At 45.5% G+C, this 15,451-nt stretch overlaps 1 protein-coding gene across 32 annotated transcripts in view; it reads right to left on the reverse strand.

Annotated features, from left to right (window-relative positions):
* Positions 1 to 15,451, reverse strand: part of PCBP3 (poly(rC) binding protein 3) — a 216,993-nt gene that overhangs the window by 145,381 nt on the left and 56,161 nt on the right. For 26 of the 32 annotated variants that reach the window (XM_080658000.1, XM_080657997.1, XM_080657999.1 and 23 more), the window contains exon 2: positions 14,324 to 14,361. The exons of the other annotated variants lie outside the window; for them this stretch is intronic. Coding sequence is in view for 1 of the 26 variants with exons in the window: in XM_080658007.1 (XP_080514133.1) it covers positions 14,324 to 14,361 (38 nt within the window). In the remaining 25 variants the exon portion in view is untranslated. The remainder of the gene's footprint in view (positions 1 to 14,323; positions 14,362 to 15,451) is intronic. 32 annotated transcript variants of the gene reach the window in all.

Raw genomic sequence — 15,451 nt, forward strand, 5'->3', positions numbered from 1 at the left:
GCTCTTGCTGATCTGGGACAATTTGTGCTCCAAAGTCATCGAGGACAGTGAAGAATTATAAAGTAGAACAGTGATGAATTTAAAAACAGGAAGCTATGAAACTAAAATAATACACAGATAAATAAACAGAAAGGGAAGAGGGGAGGGCTCCTACTCACAGCAGATGGTCAAGCACTAACAGGTATACATAGAGAGTGTTCGAGTTACACAAATATCACTTTGCAACCATCATAGTAAAGACTGGTCTAATAAAAAACAATCAGTGATTCTCAGTTTTCCTGAAGATCAGGATATCTGCATGTTCTTAAAATGCCTTCCCACTGATTGCTTATTAGTGCAAGAAGGTAAGTAGTCAGTATCCTGGGGAGAGATTGGGCAAGTCCTTGACCAAGTGAATAGCTTAATGTACCCAAAAGGGCAGCCAGGCATTTTGTGTCAGACGTGAAGCTCTGAGAAGGCCCATCTCATACGTGGAGAGTCCAGCCAATAACACACAATTGGAACCTCATCATGAGGAACCAAGAAAAGAGAAGGACCATCTTCTTCACAACTCAATGTCATAAGAGTGATAGAAAGGCTGTGAATATGTTCCAGGTTGAAGGACACTAAAGGCCCAAGACTGCTACTACTAAGTGTAACACCTGAGCCTAGACTGGCTTCAGTCCTGGAGAGGAACCAGTGCTGTGGAAGATATGGCTGAGCCTATCAAGAACACTAGAAAGCAGTGCAGAGAACACTGTCAGCTTGGCGATCACAAACAAGAGAGTCCTATTCTTAGCAAACAGCAGCTCTACTAGAAATGCAAATTAAAACCACAATGAAATATCACCTCACACCTGTCAGAATAGTTATCATCAATAAATCAACAAATAGCAATTGTTGGCAAGGATGTGGAGAAAAGGGAACCTTTGTGCACTATTGGTGGGAATACAGATTTGTGAAGTCACTATGGAAAGCAGTATGGAGTTACCTCAAAATTTTTAAAATGGAACTGCCTTATGATCCAGCAATTCCAGTTCTGAGAATTTATTCAAAGAAATACAAAACACTAACTCAAAAGAATATATGCACCCCTATGTTCACTGCAGTGTTATTTATAATAGCCACGATTTGGAAGCAGCCCAAGTGTCCATCAGTTGATGAGTGGATAAAACAGTTATGGCACATTTACATAATGGAATACTACTTGGCTGTAAAAAAAAAAAAAAAAAAAAAGAACATTTTACCTTTTGCGATAGGACAGCATGGATGATGGACATGGAAAATATTATGCTAAGTGAAATAAGCCAGTCAGAGAAAGACAATACCATATGATTTCACTCATAAGTGGAATTAATTGAACAAACTGAACTAACAAGCAAAATAGAAATAGGCTCATAAATAGAGAGCAGGTAGACAGCTCTTGGGGAAGGGTTATTGGAGGGGGTTGAGAGATTGAGCAAAAGAGAGAGAAAACTCATGGACATGGGCAACAGTGTGGTTTCTGTGGTGGTGGAAGAGAGTGGGGGGGGGTGATAAATGGTGATGGAAAAATAAAATAAAGTAATTGTTGGGGGGGAAAAAAAGAAAAAAAAACAATATCTCTGTTGTTTCTGCGTCCAAATCTGTGCTGACTCCTTGGGGACTGACTCCTAAGAAGCTTCCAACACTCTGTCTCTTAATCTTTAACCTTTGTCTCTTTGCTAACTCCTCTTCAGGTTTCAAACTTAAATCAAATAGCTTCTATTGAAAAACAGACAAACAGCTCTCTCCTAAACCTGCATTTTCAGAATCAGACACATGAACAGCACCCTCCACCATCAATGCCAGCCTGGTCAGTCCACATCTTCCCATACTACTGAACTGAGCTTCCTTCTCAGTCACACCAAAGCCAATGACACCTTTAGTCCTCATCTTACTGTACTTTCCTCCTTCAACCTAGAAAAAAGAAAAAACACTTTGTGACAATGGATGGTGTTACCCTGGGCACACTTAAACAGGTACTCTCCCAAACTGCTCGTGAAAATGGAAAATGCTCCAATATTCTGGAAGGTAATTTGGCCACAAGAACTTGAAGTCTGAACTTATTACAATTTAATACTAATGAAATGAAGGGGGTTAAGAAAAGTTCTGGAATGAGAGCTCTGGGCTTGTCTCTGCTCTGGTGCTAACTTCAGTATCCTTATTGATGAAGCAGGATAATCAAAGACCTTGGAGAATTGTGGGGACTGAGTGAGGAACTGGGGCTTGAAACACACCAATGACTATGGAAACCATTTTTTCACATGGTCACATACTATTACTGGAAGACACCAACCCTCTCGCCCTCTGGCGAAAGCTTAAATGCCTGAAGAACCTGCCATCCTCTTGGCTAGGTCATTGTTCCCCCTCTGGGACTAGGCAAGACTGGTAAGGTGATCCAGTCTCACAGATGGGGAAGCAGTGCAGATGAGAACATCGCCCCAGCCAAGGTTACAGGGTGATCGGGGCCAGAGCTGGAAGCAGAACGCCTTCTTTGGATCTCTGGGCTGGATCCACCAGCCCAGGTGAGCTCCAACCAAAAAGTTTTTCCCATGATTTCTGCTCATGCTCTGCCAAATTCAATCAAGGGGATAATGAGAACAGCTCACTGTTGTGTTCCCTATAACAGCTGTGCTCCAGCTGCCAGAAGTCCTGCTGGCTCTGGCCTGAGACCCAGGCCCTGCAAAGACAGTGCCCATGCATTCAGTGGAGCTGAGAGGCAGCCCGCGGGAGATGGTGGGTAAAATCCAGGACATTTCCTCAATTACAGGGGGAATAAAACTGTGGATTAGTCTTGTGCCTTGAAAGAGCAAAGTAGCCAGAGTACTTGGAAAAGGTCAAGGCTCATGCTGAAAGCCTCCTTCTGCCTCAGCATAACTGCAGTGTCATAGCTACCCTTCATAACCAAAGATAAGGTGGCCTCCCTGATAAAAGTAACACAAGATCCATGGTAGCAGGGGAGTTGAGTAATCTGTAAGTGCCACTGGAATTCTGAAGAAAAAAAATGGAAGCCTGAAGTAAGCAGAATGAGTCTGCTTAAACATAAAAATAGAGCATCCTTGGCCCTTTTGACTGGGCATGACATTCCCCAAGTAGAACATATCAGGTTATTTGCAGCCATCCACACTTGGAAACACCTGACTCACTTGTGCTAAAGAGTATTGGTCAAGAGTCCATGTGTGAGTTGAACAGGCCGTGCACAGACAGGCTGTCTCCTGCTTGTCTGAATGTCTCCTAGAGGGGACTCGTCTTCCACCTCCGCACACCATTCATGGCCATCACAGACCTATGACAATAGTTCTCAGATCCATCACTGTCTCTGCATGCGGAGCTGCCAGACAGCCTGGCAGTGCAGCCGCATAGGGAGGAGTGAATGAGTCATCTTGTGAAAAGTAACCAGCTCCTTCATGCCAGGCTGCAATACGACCTAAACCTCTGGGAGAACAGCATGCTCACACAACCCCGTGAAAGGAAAAAGACAAAAAAAGACAAGTGCCTCAGATAAATGCCATTCAACCTCAAAAGAAAGGAAAGCTAAGAAGAGGGAGAAGGTAAAGACCCTGATGCCTGAGGTCTCTGTGGCCATGGCTCCCCATTCCCTCTCAGAGTCCCACAAGGAGTGCCTATGTCCACTGTAAATAGGAGTATAAAATAAAAGGTGCGACTGTGAAACTTCAGAGGGGTCTGACAGCTAGGCTAGAGGCCCTCTGCAGTCATATGCACTTCACCATCGCTCCTAGAGAGAATGTAAAAATGTCCCCTCACTCCTGGAACTAGTACCTCCACGCCTTCACTCATCATTCTGATAGCAAGCCCCATAATTCGACAATGAGATAGTATCTTGGTGTGGGGGTTAAGCAGGTGGGCAGTGACCATGGATGTTGGAACTCCTGCCAGATGTCCAAGAGGAGGCCAGCAACACTTCCCCCAAGACTATAGACTCCTAGATCAAGCCAACATCCTGGCCCAACAGTATGTGGGCTATACACCTACCTGTCAAACAACAACTCCTCCTGCTAGTCTCTTCCCTCACTCTGAAGTACAATGACATGAAGCTACACATGCATCATCAGTCCATGTGGCAGACAGCTAGCTATTCTCCCAAATACATTCTCCCACCTCCATGACAACAGAGCCAGGGACCACTCTGCCACATCATTGGTATAGTTGTCCTGTATAATATTGTTAGTATTCAGTGGTCCTGTATCACACCATTAGTATACAGTGGTCCTATATGATACCACTGGTAAGCAGTGGTACTGTATGATACTCTTGGTGTGCATGGTCCTGTATGATACCTTTGGTGTGCAGTAATCTCCTGTATGATACCGTTGGTTTGCAGTGGTCCTATATCACACCGTTGGTATACAGTGGTCCTGTGTGACACTGTTGGTAAGCAATGGTCCTGTATTAAATCATTGGTGTACATCGTCCTGTATAACAGCATTGGTATGCAGTGGTCTGATACAACACCTTCAGCATGCAGTTGTCCTGTATAACTCCACTGGCTTTCAATGGTCCTGTATAATATCACTAGTATACAGTTGTCCTGATAACACCATTGGTATGCAGTTGTCCTATATAACTCCATTGGTGTGCATTGTCCTGTATAACAACATTGGTTTGCAGTGGTCCTGTATAACAACTTTGGTTTGCAGTGGTCCTAGGTAACACCAGTGGTATACAGTTGTCCTATATAATACTGTTGGTTTGCAGTGATCCCAATGACACCATTTGTTTGTTGTGGTCATGTATGATACTGTTGGTTTGCAGTGGTCCTGAATTAATTATATCATGGGTGGGCAGTGGTCCTGTATGACACTGTTGTTTTGCATTGTCCAGTGTATACCATGATTCAAGTTGGCATAACTTGCGCTTCACATCCTTAAAGTGCTGCTGTTTACCCTCCATGCACCCTTTCTGCTTCTACAGGATGAGAACACAGGAGATGCATGTATATTCAGTTGTACCAGAGGTCATGCCAACTGAGTGTGGTAGAACCACACACAGAAGAGCAGGCCACCCAGAACCTTGGGTGGTCATGGCCTCTGGGCCGGAGGCCTCGTGGAGTCCGCAGGACTATTACCTATGTCCAAGAGACAAACTTCTCCTTATTAAAGGTGCTGTGTTTGGAGAGCTCTGTTTCAGCCGATCATCTCTCCCTAGTGCAGCCCCCATGGGTTTGGTTATGATCTCGGCACATGTATCTCTCAGGTTTCTCAGCCCGCACTTTCATCTCAGCTCATAGCGGGGATCCAAAAGACCCTGGAACAAATGTCCTTTGGATCCCACACAGTAGTGAATCAGTTCCCAAACTCCAGACTCTCTTCTCATTGCACGTGCTCTTCCCCATCTCCCCAGTGACATTCTCTATGTGTCACTCTTGGGTGTACCACATTTTCTGTATGCTCCCTCCTCACCCCAGTGACTCACTGTGTCCTCCTCTGCAGGACCCCAGCCAACAACCATCAGCCCTGGCCAAGTTTGGGTCACCACTCCTACGTGACAACCACTTCCCCAAGGGCTCACTGTGCCCATCTTCACTGAGCTAAACAGGCCACGTTCTCTGAATGTCAAGCTTTAAAATTGTAAACAACAACAAAAGTATAGTCTTCCTCAACAGGGGAAAATCACCTAGAACATTTTAGAACAAAGACTGGAAATGACAAACATTTGATGTTTGAGAACAGGTCATATAAAAACCAATGGGCCTGGCCAGTGTGGCCCAGTGTTTGAGTGTCGACCTATGAACCAGGAGGTCATGGTCTGATTCCCTGTCAGGGTATATGCCCGGATTGTGGGCATGATCCCCGACAGGGGGTGTGCAGAAGGCAGCCGATCAATAATTCTCTTTCATCATAGATGTTTCTATCTCTCTCTCCCCCTCCCTTCCTCTCTGAAATCAATTAAAAAAAAAAAAAAAACACCAATGAGAAGGTGTTTAAAGTGTCTTGAAAGAAAATTGAGAGCCTGATACATTGGTAAGAAAACAGGTTAAAGCCCTGGCCAGTTTGCTCAGCCCCCACCAGACCCTCAGCCTAGGGTTCCAGAGTTGGGAAGAGAAATCCCCATAACTTCGAGCTATAAAAACCAGCGGGGATTGTGGCTGAGTGACATGGAGACTGCTGGAGACCCAGACAGCTCCTCTTAAAGGGCTAGCACATGGACTTACAGAGTCCTGCTTCTTCTGAGCTCCAGTGCCAGGTGGTGGCATTGGGGGAACCAAGGAATACAGGGAGGAACTGGACTGTCTGGCATCGGGGCAGGAACTCTGGGGTGGCTTTCTCCCATACAGGGGTGCTCGCAGGTGTCATTGTTCCTGTGCTAGGACCTCCCCCTTCTCAGAGCTGACTGGCAGCCATATCTGAGTTTCCATCAGCATGGCCCACACTGTTTGCTCAGCCCTGGTGATTCCCTGAAACCCTGCCCCATCCAATTTGCAGCCCCACCCAAGCTGTTTGCAGTAGCTTTTCATAGGAATGGCCTGTCCTGGCTCACACTTCAGACTTTGCTTGAACAAGCAGCAGCTGGCATCAGAATGCCCCAAACTTATCAGTAAAAGACCCAAGACCTGGCACTAACACCACCCTGCCTTGCTTCACAGCTGGGCACTTCCAAACCCAATACAAGTAGCAGCCATCTGCAGATCTCTCTGTAGCTCCTGCCAGGTGGCCCCAGGCAGTGGCTGACTTTGCACCTCCTGAGAGGCCCCAGAGCCAGTGCATGTGGTGGACAGCTTCAGACTATAGCAGGTTACAACTCTACACATCCATAAACAACACACTCAAGGGGCAGACTCAGTGAGCACCAAAGCCCCACTAAAGCAAGTCCTGTTCCATAGGGTAGCTCCTACAAAGCAGCTCTTCCACTGTAGTTGCAGCTGGTCCTCATAGCCAATTGGCCTGCAGGTCATTCCTCCCAGTGACACCAGCAGCAATCAAGGCTCAACTATAACAAGACTGTGCACACAGCCCACACAGGGGTATACCTAGAGTTCCTAGCTCAGGTGAATGGGGAGGCTAAGCCACTGGGCCCTACAGGACACCTACAACATAAGGCCACTCTACCAATTCCAGGAGACATAGCAATTTTAACTAATACATATAAACAAACACAGGGAAGCAGCCAAAATGTGGAGACAAAGAAACGGGTCACAAATAAAAGAAATGAAAGCAAGCAAACTACTGGACATAGAGTTCAAAATAATGATTATAAGGTTACTCAAGGATCTTAATGAGAGCTTCAAGGGACTTAGTGAGACTTTCAAGGATTTTAGTAAGAATTTCAAAGATATGAAAAAGGACCAGTCAGAAATTAAGCACACACTAACTGAAATAAAGAATATTTTACAGGGAACAGTAGAGTAGAGGATTCTGAGAATCAAATCAATGATTTGGAATATGAGGAAGCAAAAAAACACCCAATCAGAAGAGCAAAAAGAAAAAAGAATCCAAAAATATGAAGATAGTGTAAGGAGCCTCTGGGACAAATTCAAGCGTACCAACATTGCATTATGGGGGTGCCAGAAGGAGAAGAGAGAAAGCAAGATATTGAAAACCTATTTGAAAAAATATGACAGAAAATTTATCCCACCTGGTGAAAGAAACAGACATACAAGTCCAGAAATTGCAGAGTCCCAAACAAGAAGAACCCAAAGAAGCCCACACCAAGACACATCATAATTAAAATGCCAAGGGTTAAAGACAAAGAGAGAACCTTAAAATCAGCAAGAGAAAAACAGTTAGTTACCTACAAGGGAGCACCCAATGACTATCAGCTGATTTCTCAACAGAAACTTTGCAGGCCAGACGGGAATGGCAAAGAATATTCAAAGCTATCATTTACAATTGAAGGTCAGATACAGAGCTTCACAGACAAGAAAAAGCTAAAGGAGTTCATCACCACCAAACCAGTATTACATGAAATGTTCAACGGTATTCTTTAAAAAGAGGAAGAAGAAAAAGAAAGATAAAAAATATGAACAATAAAATGGCAATATATACATATCTATCAACAGTTGCAAATCTAAAAATCAAAATAAACGAACAAGAAATCTAATAAACAAAATAAACTGGAAACATGGAACAGCTTAATAAATTTCAGAGGGAAGCGGGTAGGAGGGTGGGAAGAGATTAACCAAAGATCTTATATGCATATATACATTACCTATGGACACAGTCCTGGGGCAGGACTGGAACTGGGTAGAGGAGGGCAATGGCAGGAAGAATGGGGAACATCTATAACACTTTCAACAATAAAGATTTTTTTAAAAAACAAAGAAAAGACTAAATAACTATAGTGGAATAGCTGGATCCGTTGTACACCTGTGTTCTTGGGCATACAATAACAGTCACTGTGTGTTGCTCTCATTTAGTCACCTTGAGGTCAATTTGGCAGTTACACATTATACGTCTTAAATTATCTATGTTCTTTAACCCAGGAATTCTATATGGATGAATACTGCATACTGCCTCACGAAGAGGGGAAGCCAATTCTCACCTCTCCACTAAATGTTGTTAGTAACAGAGCTGAGAAAACCCAAATTTATTAAACAAAAAGTAAATGATTAAATAAATACCTAACATCCATAGAGTGGAAACTATGCAACCTTTAAGTGAGATTTTTCAAACTGGGTGACATGGAACATTTTGCAGTATTCCATTCTGGTTAACAGCAGGGCACAGAAAGACGTATGCACCTTAATCCCTGATGTTAAGTCTTCGGTGAAACAGACCAAAACATCTGCAGCTGTGCCATGGGCCCAGTAGACCCCCAAGCACCAACCAAGAGCAGGGTCCTCACTGAGCATCAGGAAAGAGCAGCTCACACAAGCATGGGGGTGAAGGGCACAAACAAACATGGGACCAGGAGAGTATGGCATTGTGGGAAGGGTTTGCTCTATGGGTCTAAAGCTGCAGAGCTCAAGCCCCAGAAGAAAGATTTTTTCACCAGATTCAGGAGGCAGAGGCCATGTGAACCAATCCAGTGTTACAGACAAAGCCCTGCTGGCAAGGACCAGATGGCCACACAGTCCAGCTTGGCCCTGGCAAGAACACAGACAGGAGGGTACAGAGAGACCCTGCTTTCATAACTATTATTTTGTGAAACAGTTATTTGCTATATAACCTTTCAATTTTATTTTTAACAAAATTACAAATGAACATAATTAAAGTCAAAGAATTCCATAAAGCTTATGATGAAAACTGTCCCTTCCCACAAGCATCTCTCTTGGTTCTTTTCTCTTCTTTTGGTATTTCTCTTCACATTTCTAATTCCCAGGTTCAGTTCACTCTTCTTGACTTTACAGTCTGTGTCATCCACTAACCTCCTACTATGAAATGAGAATTAACCTTCAGAGCCACCCATGCACCTCCATCTGCTCAGGTCTGACCATCAGTCTGTATTACCCACTCTCAGGACACTGTTAAGACATGCACGTGGGAGCTCTGGAACCTTATTCCTCCTCCTGCTGCATCCCCCTTCTTGTACTATGTAGGGGCGTCCTGGAGTTAATAAGGGCTTGCTGAGTGTCCTGGTACTCATGCCAATTTATCTTCAAACTCTCAGCCAGGGATTACTCAAACACAGCAAGGAACAGCCTGTGATCCTCTCCTGTAGCCACCATCTTCCTGCTCCTAGGCCTCACCCTGCCTGCTCCACTCACTCACATCCAATAGTCCATCTCAGATTTCCAAAGTTCTTGGGCCAACAGAGCAGGGGCTGGCTCCACTTTCTGTTTAGAAGAGTCCCCTCTACTATGCCTAAAGACTTCGGCCCACGCCCCAGGGGAAGAAACTAGAGTCTTCAGCCAGGGTGGGGAAGGAATTGTCAGGCTAGATGGGGGAGGGGGCTGAGAGTCTGACTGATTCTTAAACAAGCTTTATACCAATTTCCTATTTCAGCCCTATATTTATTGCTGCCCCCATCCCACCCCTAGCCCCATTTTCAGAGTTATATGGTAACTAGAGGCCCAGTGCATGAAATTCGTGCACTCGGGGGGGGTGCGGTTCCTCAGCCTGGCCTGCGCCCTCTCGCAGTCCGGGAGCCCTTGGGTGATGTCCAACTGATGGCCTAAGCCCACTCCTAAGCTGTCAGTAGGACATCCTTAGTGCGGCCGTGGAGGTGGGAGAGGCTCCCGCCACCACCACTGCACTCATCAGCTGTGAGCCCAGCTCAGGGCTTCTGGTTGAGTGGCGCTCCCCCTGTGGGAGTGCACTGACCACCAGGGGGTAGCTCCTGCATTGAGCGTCTGTGCCCTGGTGGTCAGTGCACATCATAGCGACCGTTAGTTCTGCTGTTTGGTCAATTTGCATATTAGCCTTTTATTATATAGGATGTCATTCCTGATACTTGGGGATGGGGGGTCGGGGAGGGGACAACTGTTGCAATGCAGTACATTCAACTCCCAGCCCCCACCCCAAACACACACACACACACACACACACACACACACACACACACACGCCTCTTAGCTTTCTATTTTTCAGATCTGCTAGGTCCCTCTGCTTGTCCGTCTGTCTCCCAAATTCCCAAATTCTGTCACCTTCTCTCTTAATCTCTTGGTAGCTTGTGCCCTTTTAGTGAGGTTTTTTTTTAAAAAAATATATTTTATTGATTTTTTACAGAGAGGAAAGGAGAGGGATAGAGAGTTAGAAACATCGACGAGAGAGAAACATCGATTCAGCTGCCTCTTGCACACTCCCTACTGGGGATGTGCCCGCAACCAAGGTACATGCACTTGACCGGAATTGAACCTGGGACCCTTGAGTCCACAGGCCGACGCTCTATCCACTGAGCCAAACAGGTTAGGGCTTTTAGTGAGTTTTTAAAAGAAACAGAGGTCACTGCAAAATTAATCTCCTATTTTGGCTGAAAAGCAAGGAAGGAAATTTTTTATTTTAAGATGGGGGCTATCAAGTCATTTTGGATGCTAACAGAGGTGATCTGTCAGTGAGAAGAAACTGAAGCCCAGGAGAGAGGTGGCACAACTTAGGTAGCAGCAAGTCCCTAAGTAAAGGAGAGGGGGCCTGCCCTAGGACACAGGGAACACTGGGCAGAGAGGGTTGGCAGCATTCCAGATGGGAAAGAGGCACAGTACCAGTTGAGACTGAAATCTGAGAAAGGAAGATCAGATGTACAATCATGGTCTCAGATAAAAAAAAAAAAAAAAAAAAAAGCAAATCCATTGGAGAGGTGTGGCCAGGGTCAGGGCAAGGATGGATGCTGTGCCAAGGCCCTTGGCCAGTCTGCAGGGCTGCATGGTCTCCCCAAAATAACACGCAGTTTTTGTGCCCAGCAGACACACTCAAACACAAAAAGGAGCCAGGGGTATATGTGAGAAAATGATCGCAGAGCGGCCCTGTGAACTGCTGGTTAGGGGCAGCAGGGTCACCAAGGAGGACACAGCAGGAAGGGTCCTCTGAGGGAGGAGTCCCAGTCAGCAAGCTCAATGGCACAGTTCTCCTGTCTGTACTCATTTTGGTGAGTTTTAAAGTTCTTTTTTTCAAATGTTCCAAAATTTCCAATTCTATAGAGAAAGCTGTTATCTTAATACAATGCAGGGGGAAAAAACTGTGAAAAGCAAATAACCAATTCAATATTACAAAGACTAAAAGACTTCAAAGTAAATAAATTTTTCAACAAATTCTCATTATCGTTATCTCTTAATTTCCTGCTCTAAATGTAGTCTAAGGCCCAGCCCTGAGCTGGGCCCAGAAAGGGCTCTGCCCCCAGCCAGCTGCGGGAGCCTTGCTTTGTCTAAGCACAGGCCAGAAGTCCGTCTGCAGCTTCACTATATTCAGATGCCCTTCACCTCAAAGAAAGTGTGGAAAGTTCTCAGAGACGTGCAAATGGAAACTCAAGTTCTTCCAAAGCCACCAGTTCCCTTGGGCATCACCCACTGCAGATGAGCTCTGTACTGGCTCATCCCACCCCCAGGAATCCCACCGGAAGACACTGCAGGACTCAACCAAGATTGCCAAGGGAAGCAGAGCCATTTCTGTTCCAGCCAGCTAAGTGCTCCTAATAGCCCCCTCCAAACCTGCAGAAAAGGCCACAGGTGTCCTATAAAAAGCTGGCTGCCTTCACTTAACCAAGCATCAGGGAATTCCCAGAGTCCCCATTGCAACCCTCCGGAACCACAGTCTTGATGGTTCAAACGCATTGTTTGTCTCTGCCTCTCTTCTGATGCAGAACACCACAGACAGGATGGGTAATTCAGCCAGCCTAGCCTACCCTGGCATGCTGATTCATCTTCAGCGCTGTATCCAGTCCGAACTCAGGTGGAGGAATTTGGACAACACCAAAGTCTAAGGGGAAAGAGGCCCAGCCCATATAGAATGTTGTTTATATGCCTGAGTTCCAGGGGTCTTTCCCTTGGGGTTTCTGTGAGAATTAGATTCAGATTTGCACAATTATAACATTGGTCCCAAGCCAGAAGGAATTTGGATGTCCTCTATGTAACAGCTTTAGTCTGAAAAAAGACTCCCTGGCTCCCTACCCCCACATTCAGCCCCCATTCCTCTTGGAGCAAGAGTAGCCTCAGGATGACCCTCTAGGGCAGCCTTGGGCAAACTACGGCCCGCGGGCCGGATCCGGCTGTTCTAGGATCCGGCTGTTCTATCCGGTTCTCTTGCTCTCCCCTCCGCTCCTTTACTTTGAATTTATATTAGTTCACACAAACACTCCATCCATGCTTTTGTTCCGGCCCTCCGGTCCAGTTTAAGAACCCATTGTGGCCCTCGAGTCAAAAAGTTTGCCCACCCCTGCTCTAGGCCCTTGATATGTGTCCCTACTGCCCACTGACTTCATCTCCTGCTTCTGCTCCTCCACTCCATTTGGCTCCAGCCACACTGGCCAGACACATCGCCCAGAGCCTCTGCTCCAGCTTCCCTTGGCCTGGAGCCCTTCACTCTTCAACATCCAAAGGGCTCACTCCTGCACCTCCTTCATGGCTCTGCTCAGATGCCCCCTTCTCAGGGCTTGCACTGACTGCCCATTCAAAACTGCATCCAGCACTCCTAAGGCCCTCCCTCTTCTTTTTTTCCTCCACAGCAGCATTACCACCTGATACACTGTTACTTATAAGATTTATGTTTCATGACCCACACAAGAATATAAGCTAAAGGCATTCCAGAAGAGTACCTGGCACATCACAGGCATTCCATAAATACTTGCTGAATAAAGGAAAGAACAAACAAGGTCTTTGTTCAAATAATTTGTTAAGTAAAAACTCTCCTCTTCAAATGTTGGTCTGGATTCAGTTAACACCAGCCCTAAATACCTATGTGCATGTGCCCCCAACTCCTCGCCACCATCTCCCAAGGGGCTGCTGATGAAGTCACTGCCCTGCTGCAGGCAACAGTCCTTGGAAGGTCAGTGGGCTGTGTCTATATCACCCTCCCACCAGAATGGCTGAGTTCAGCACTCCATGGTGGCCACCTGGGGCTGCCATCGAAACCACTTGATGGGAAGGGCAAACACTGAGTTCGGAGCCCACCTCACATCATCAAAGCAGCTTCCACTTATCTTACCCCTGTGAAGAAGACTCGTGCTTGTGAAGTCTAAAGGCCTCGGCTCAAATCCCAATCTCACCACTGACCACCACAGTGACATCACCTTCCTGAGCCTTGGAAGTGGGTGGAACAGTGCCTACCTCTATGGAGTCCTATGTGGACTGAGCAAAGTATTCAGACCAGCATAGCTGACACAAACCAGGCACTTCATAAATATTAGCTGCTCTTATGACTACGTTTGTATTCCATGAAAGACTGCTGAAAATTTTTAGAAAATATTATTATAAATTTTAGAAAAACAGATCTCTTAAGGATAAACTGAAAAGGAATAATTTCAAGGTATTTTTGCAAACTGGAGTCACAGCCACAAAGAGGTATCCACAAGACCTAGACATGCCATCATGGCCATAGCACAAACTCATCACTGCCCGGTTGATGGGCACTGCTGGAGCATAGGGCAAAGGCATGTGTCTGGGCAGGGCACACTAACAACTCTCCATGAGGTCCAGTGCTAGACAGTTTGATCAGGTTAACTTTGGAGAAGAAAGGTTAATATAAAAGGAAAAAACTGCTTCTTTTTTAACACTGGTTCTGCAAAAGCTAGAAGGGAAATTGTGCATATCACTGGCTCTGTTGTTGCACCCTAACAAATAACAGGTCCCTCATGTGACATAAAACCAGGCCACAATGAAGGGCAGCAAGACACGTGGCTTCATATGTAAGCAAGATTTTAAAAATCAACTGACGTAGAAAGAATCACTCAATTTAAAGACAATCTCTATAAAGGCATTGTAAGAAGCACTACTTACATGGAACCACGTGAAGACCGTCTCTCTTGTAGATAACCCTGTAAACAGGTTAAAAAATTATTATAATTGTAAATCACATGTAGAAAATAATACAAAGAATGCTGTTACCTTAGACATCAAACTTCATCAAACCAAAGTAATTTATTTTTAAAACATAATCATAAATCAGTTATTTGAAAAGTCAAGGCAGTTTTCCAGAGAAAGAATTCTATAAAAAGTGGTTAGAGTCTAAACCAGCCGTGGGCAAACTACGGCCCGCGGGCCGGATCTGGCTGTTCTATCCGGTTCTCTTGCTCTCCCCTCCGCTCCATAATATAAATTCAAAGTAATTCAATTAAGTAATATAAATTACTTTGAATTTATATTAGTTCACACAAACACTCCATCCATGCTTTTGTTCCGGCCCTCCGGTCCAGTTTAAGAACCCATTGTGGCCCTCGAGTCAAAAAGTTTGCCCACCCCTGGAAACTGAGTCTGGAACTTAAAAGATACCGATAAATGAATGCTCAGAGGCCCAGATTTCCCTAAACCCTAACCGGACGAAGGAGACCTACCTGTGCAAACTTCAACGACAGGTAAACAACAACACCAGAGACTCCTTTAGGCAGCCCAAAGACCTCAGTCCAGAGAGGACTGAAGAGGATGGGGGTGTCAGAAACTGTCAAAGGAGGATATCCACTTCTATCCATGACAGAAGAAAAGGAATCAACTATCCCACTTCAAAATTTTGAAAACAAAACAAAAAACAGATAAAAGACCTGAGACAGGGAGTTCAGACATGGGACAACAGGCATCATAGGAAAATGATCCCTGAGGGAAAGAACTAAGTGATGCATCCTGATTGCCCAGTCTGAAGTGTGGTGAGAGTTTCCAGGCCACAATGCGGGGGGAGGGGGGGGGCAGCAGGTAAAGTAAAGGAAGTCCTGAGAGGGAGAAACAAGGTTGTGATTCACAGAGGCTAAAATGAGCAGGACTGAGTACCAGAAAGGAGAGGGCCACACAGAGAAGTGTTACGGGGGGGGGGGGGGGGGGCGCGGCAGGGCAGGGAGAGGTGTTCACTTCAGTCTTCACCTGGACACCAATTCGCACATGTGAGTGAGTAACCTACCTGCAACCAGAAAGAGCCAA

Source organism: Plecotus auritus (genome assembly GCF_963455305.1).
Source record: "Plecotus auritus genome assembly, chromosome: 2".
NCBI lineage: Eukaryota > Metazoa > Chordata > Mammalia > Chiroptera > Vespertilionidae > Plecotus > Plecotus auritus.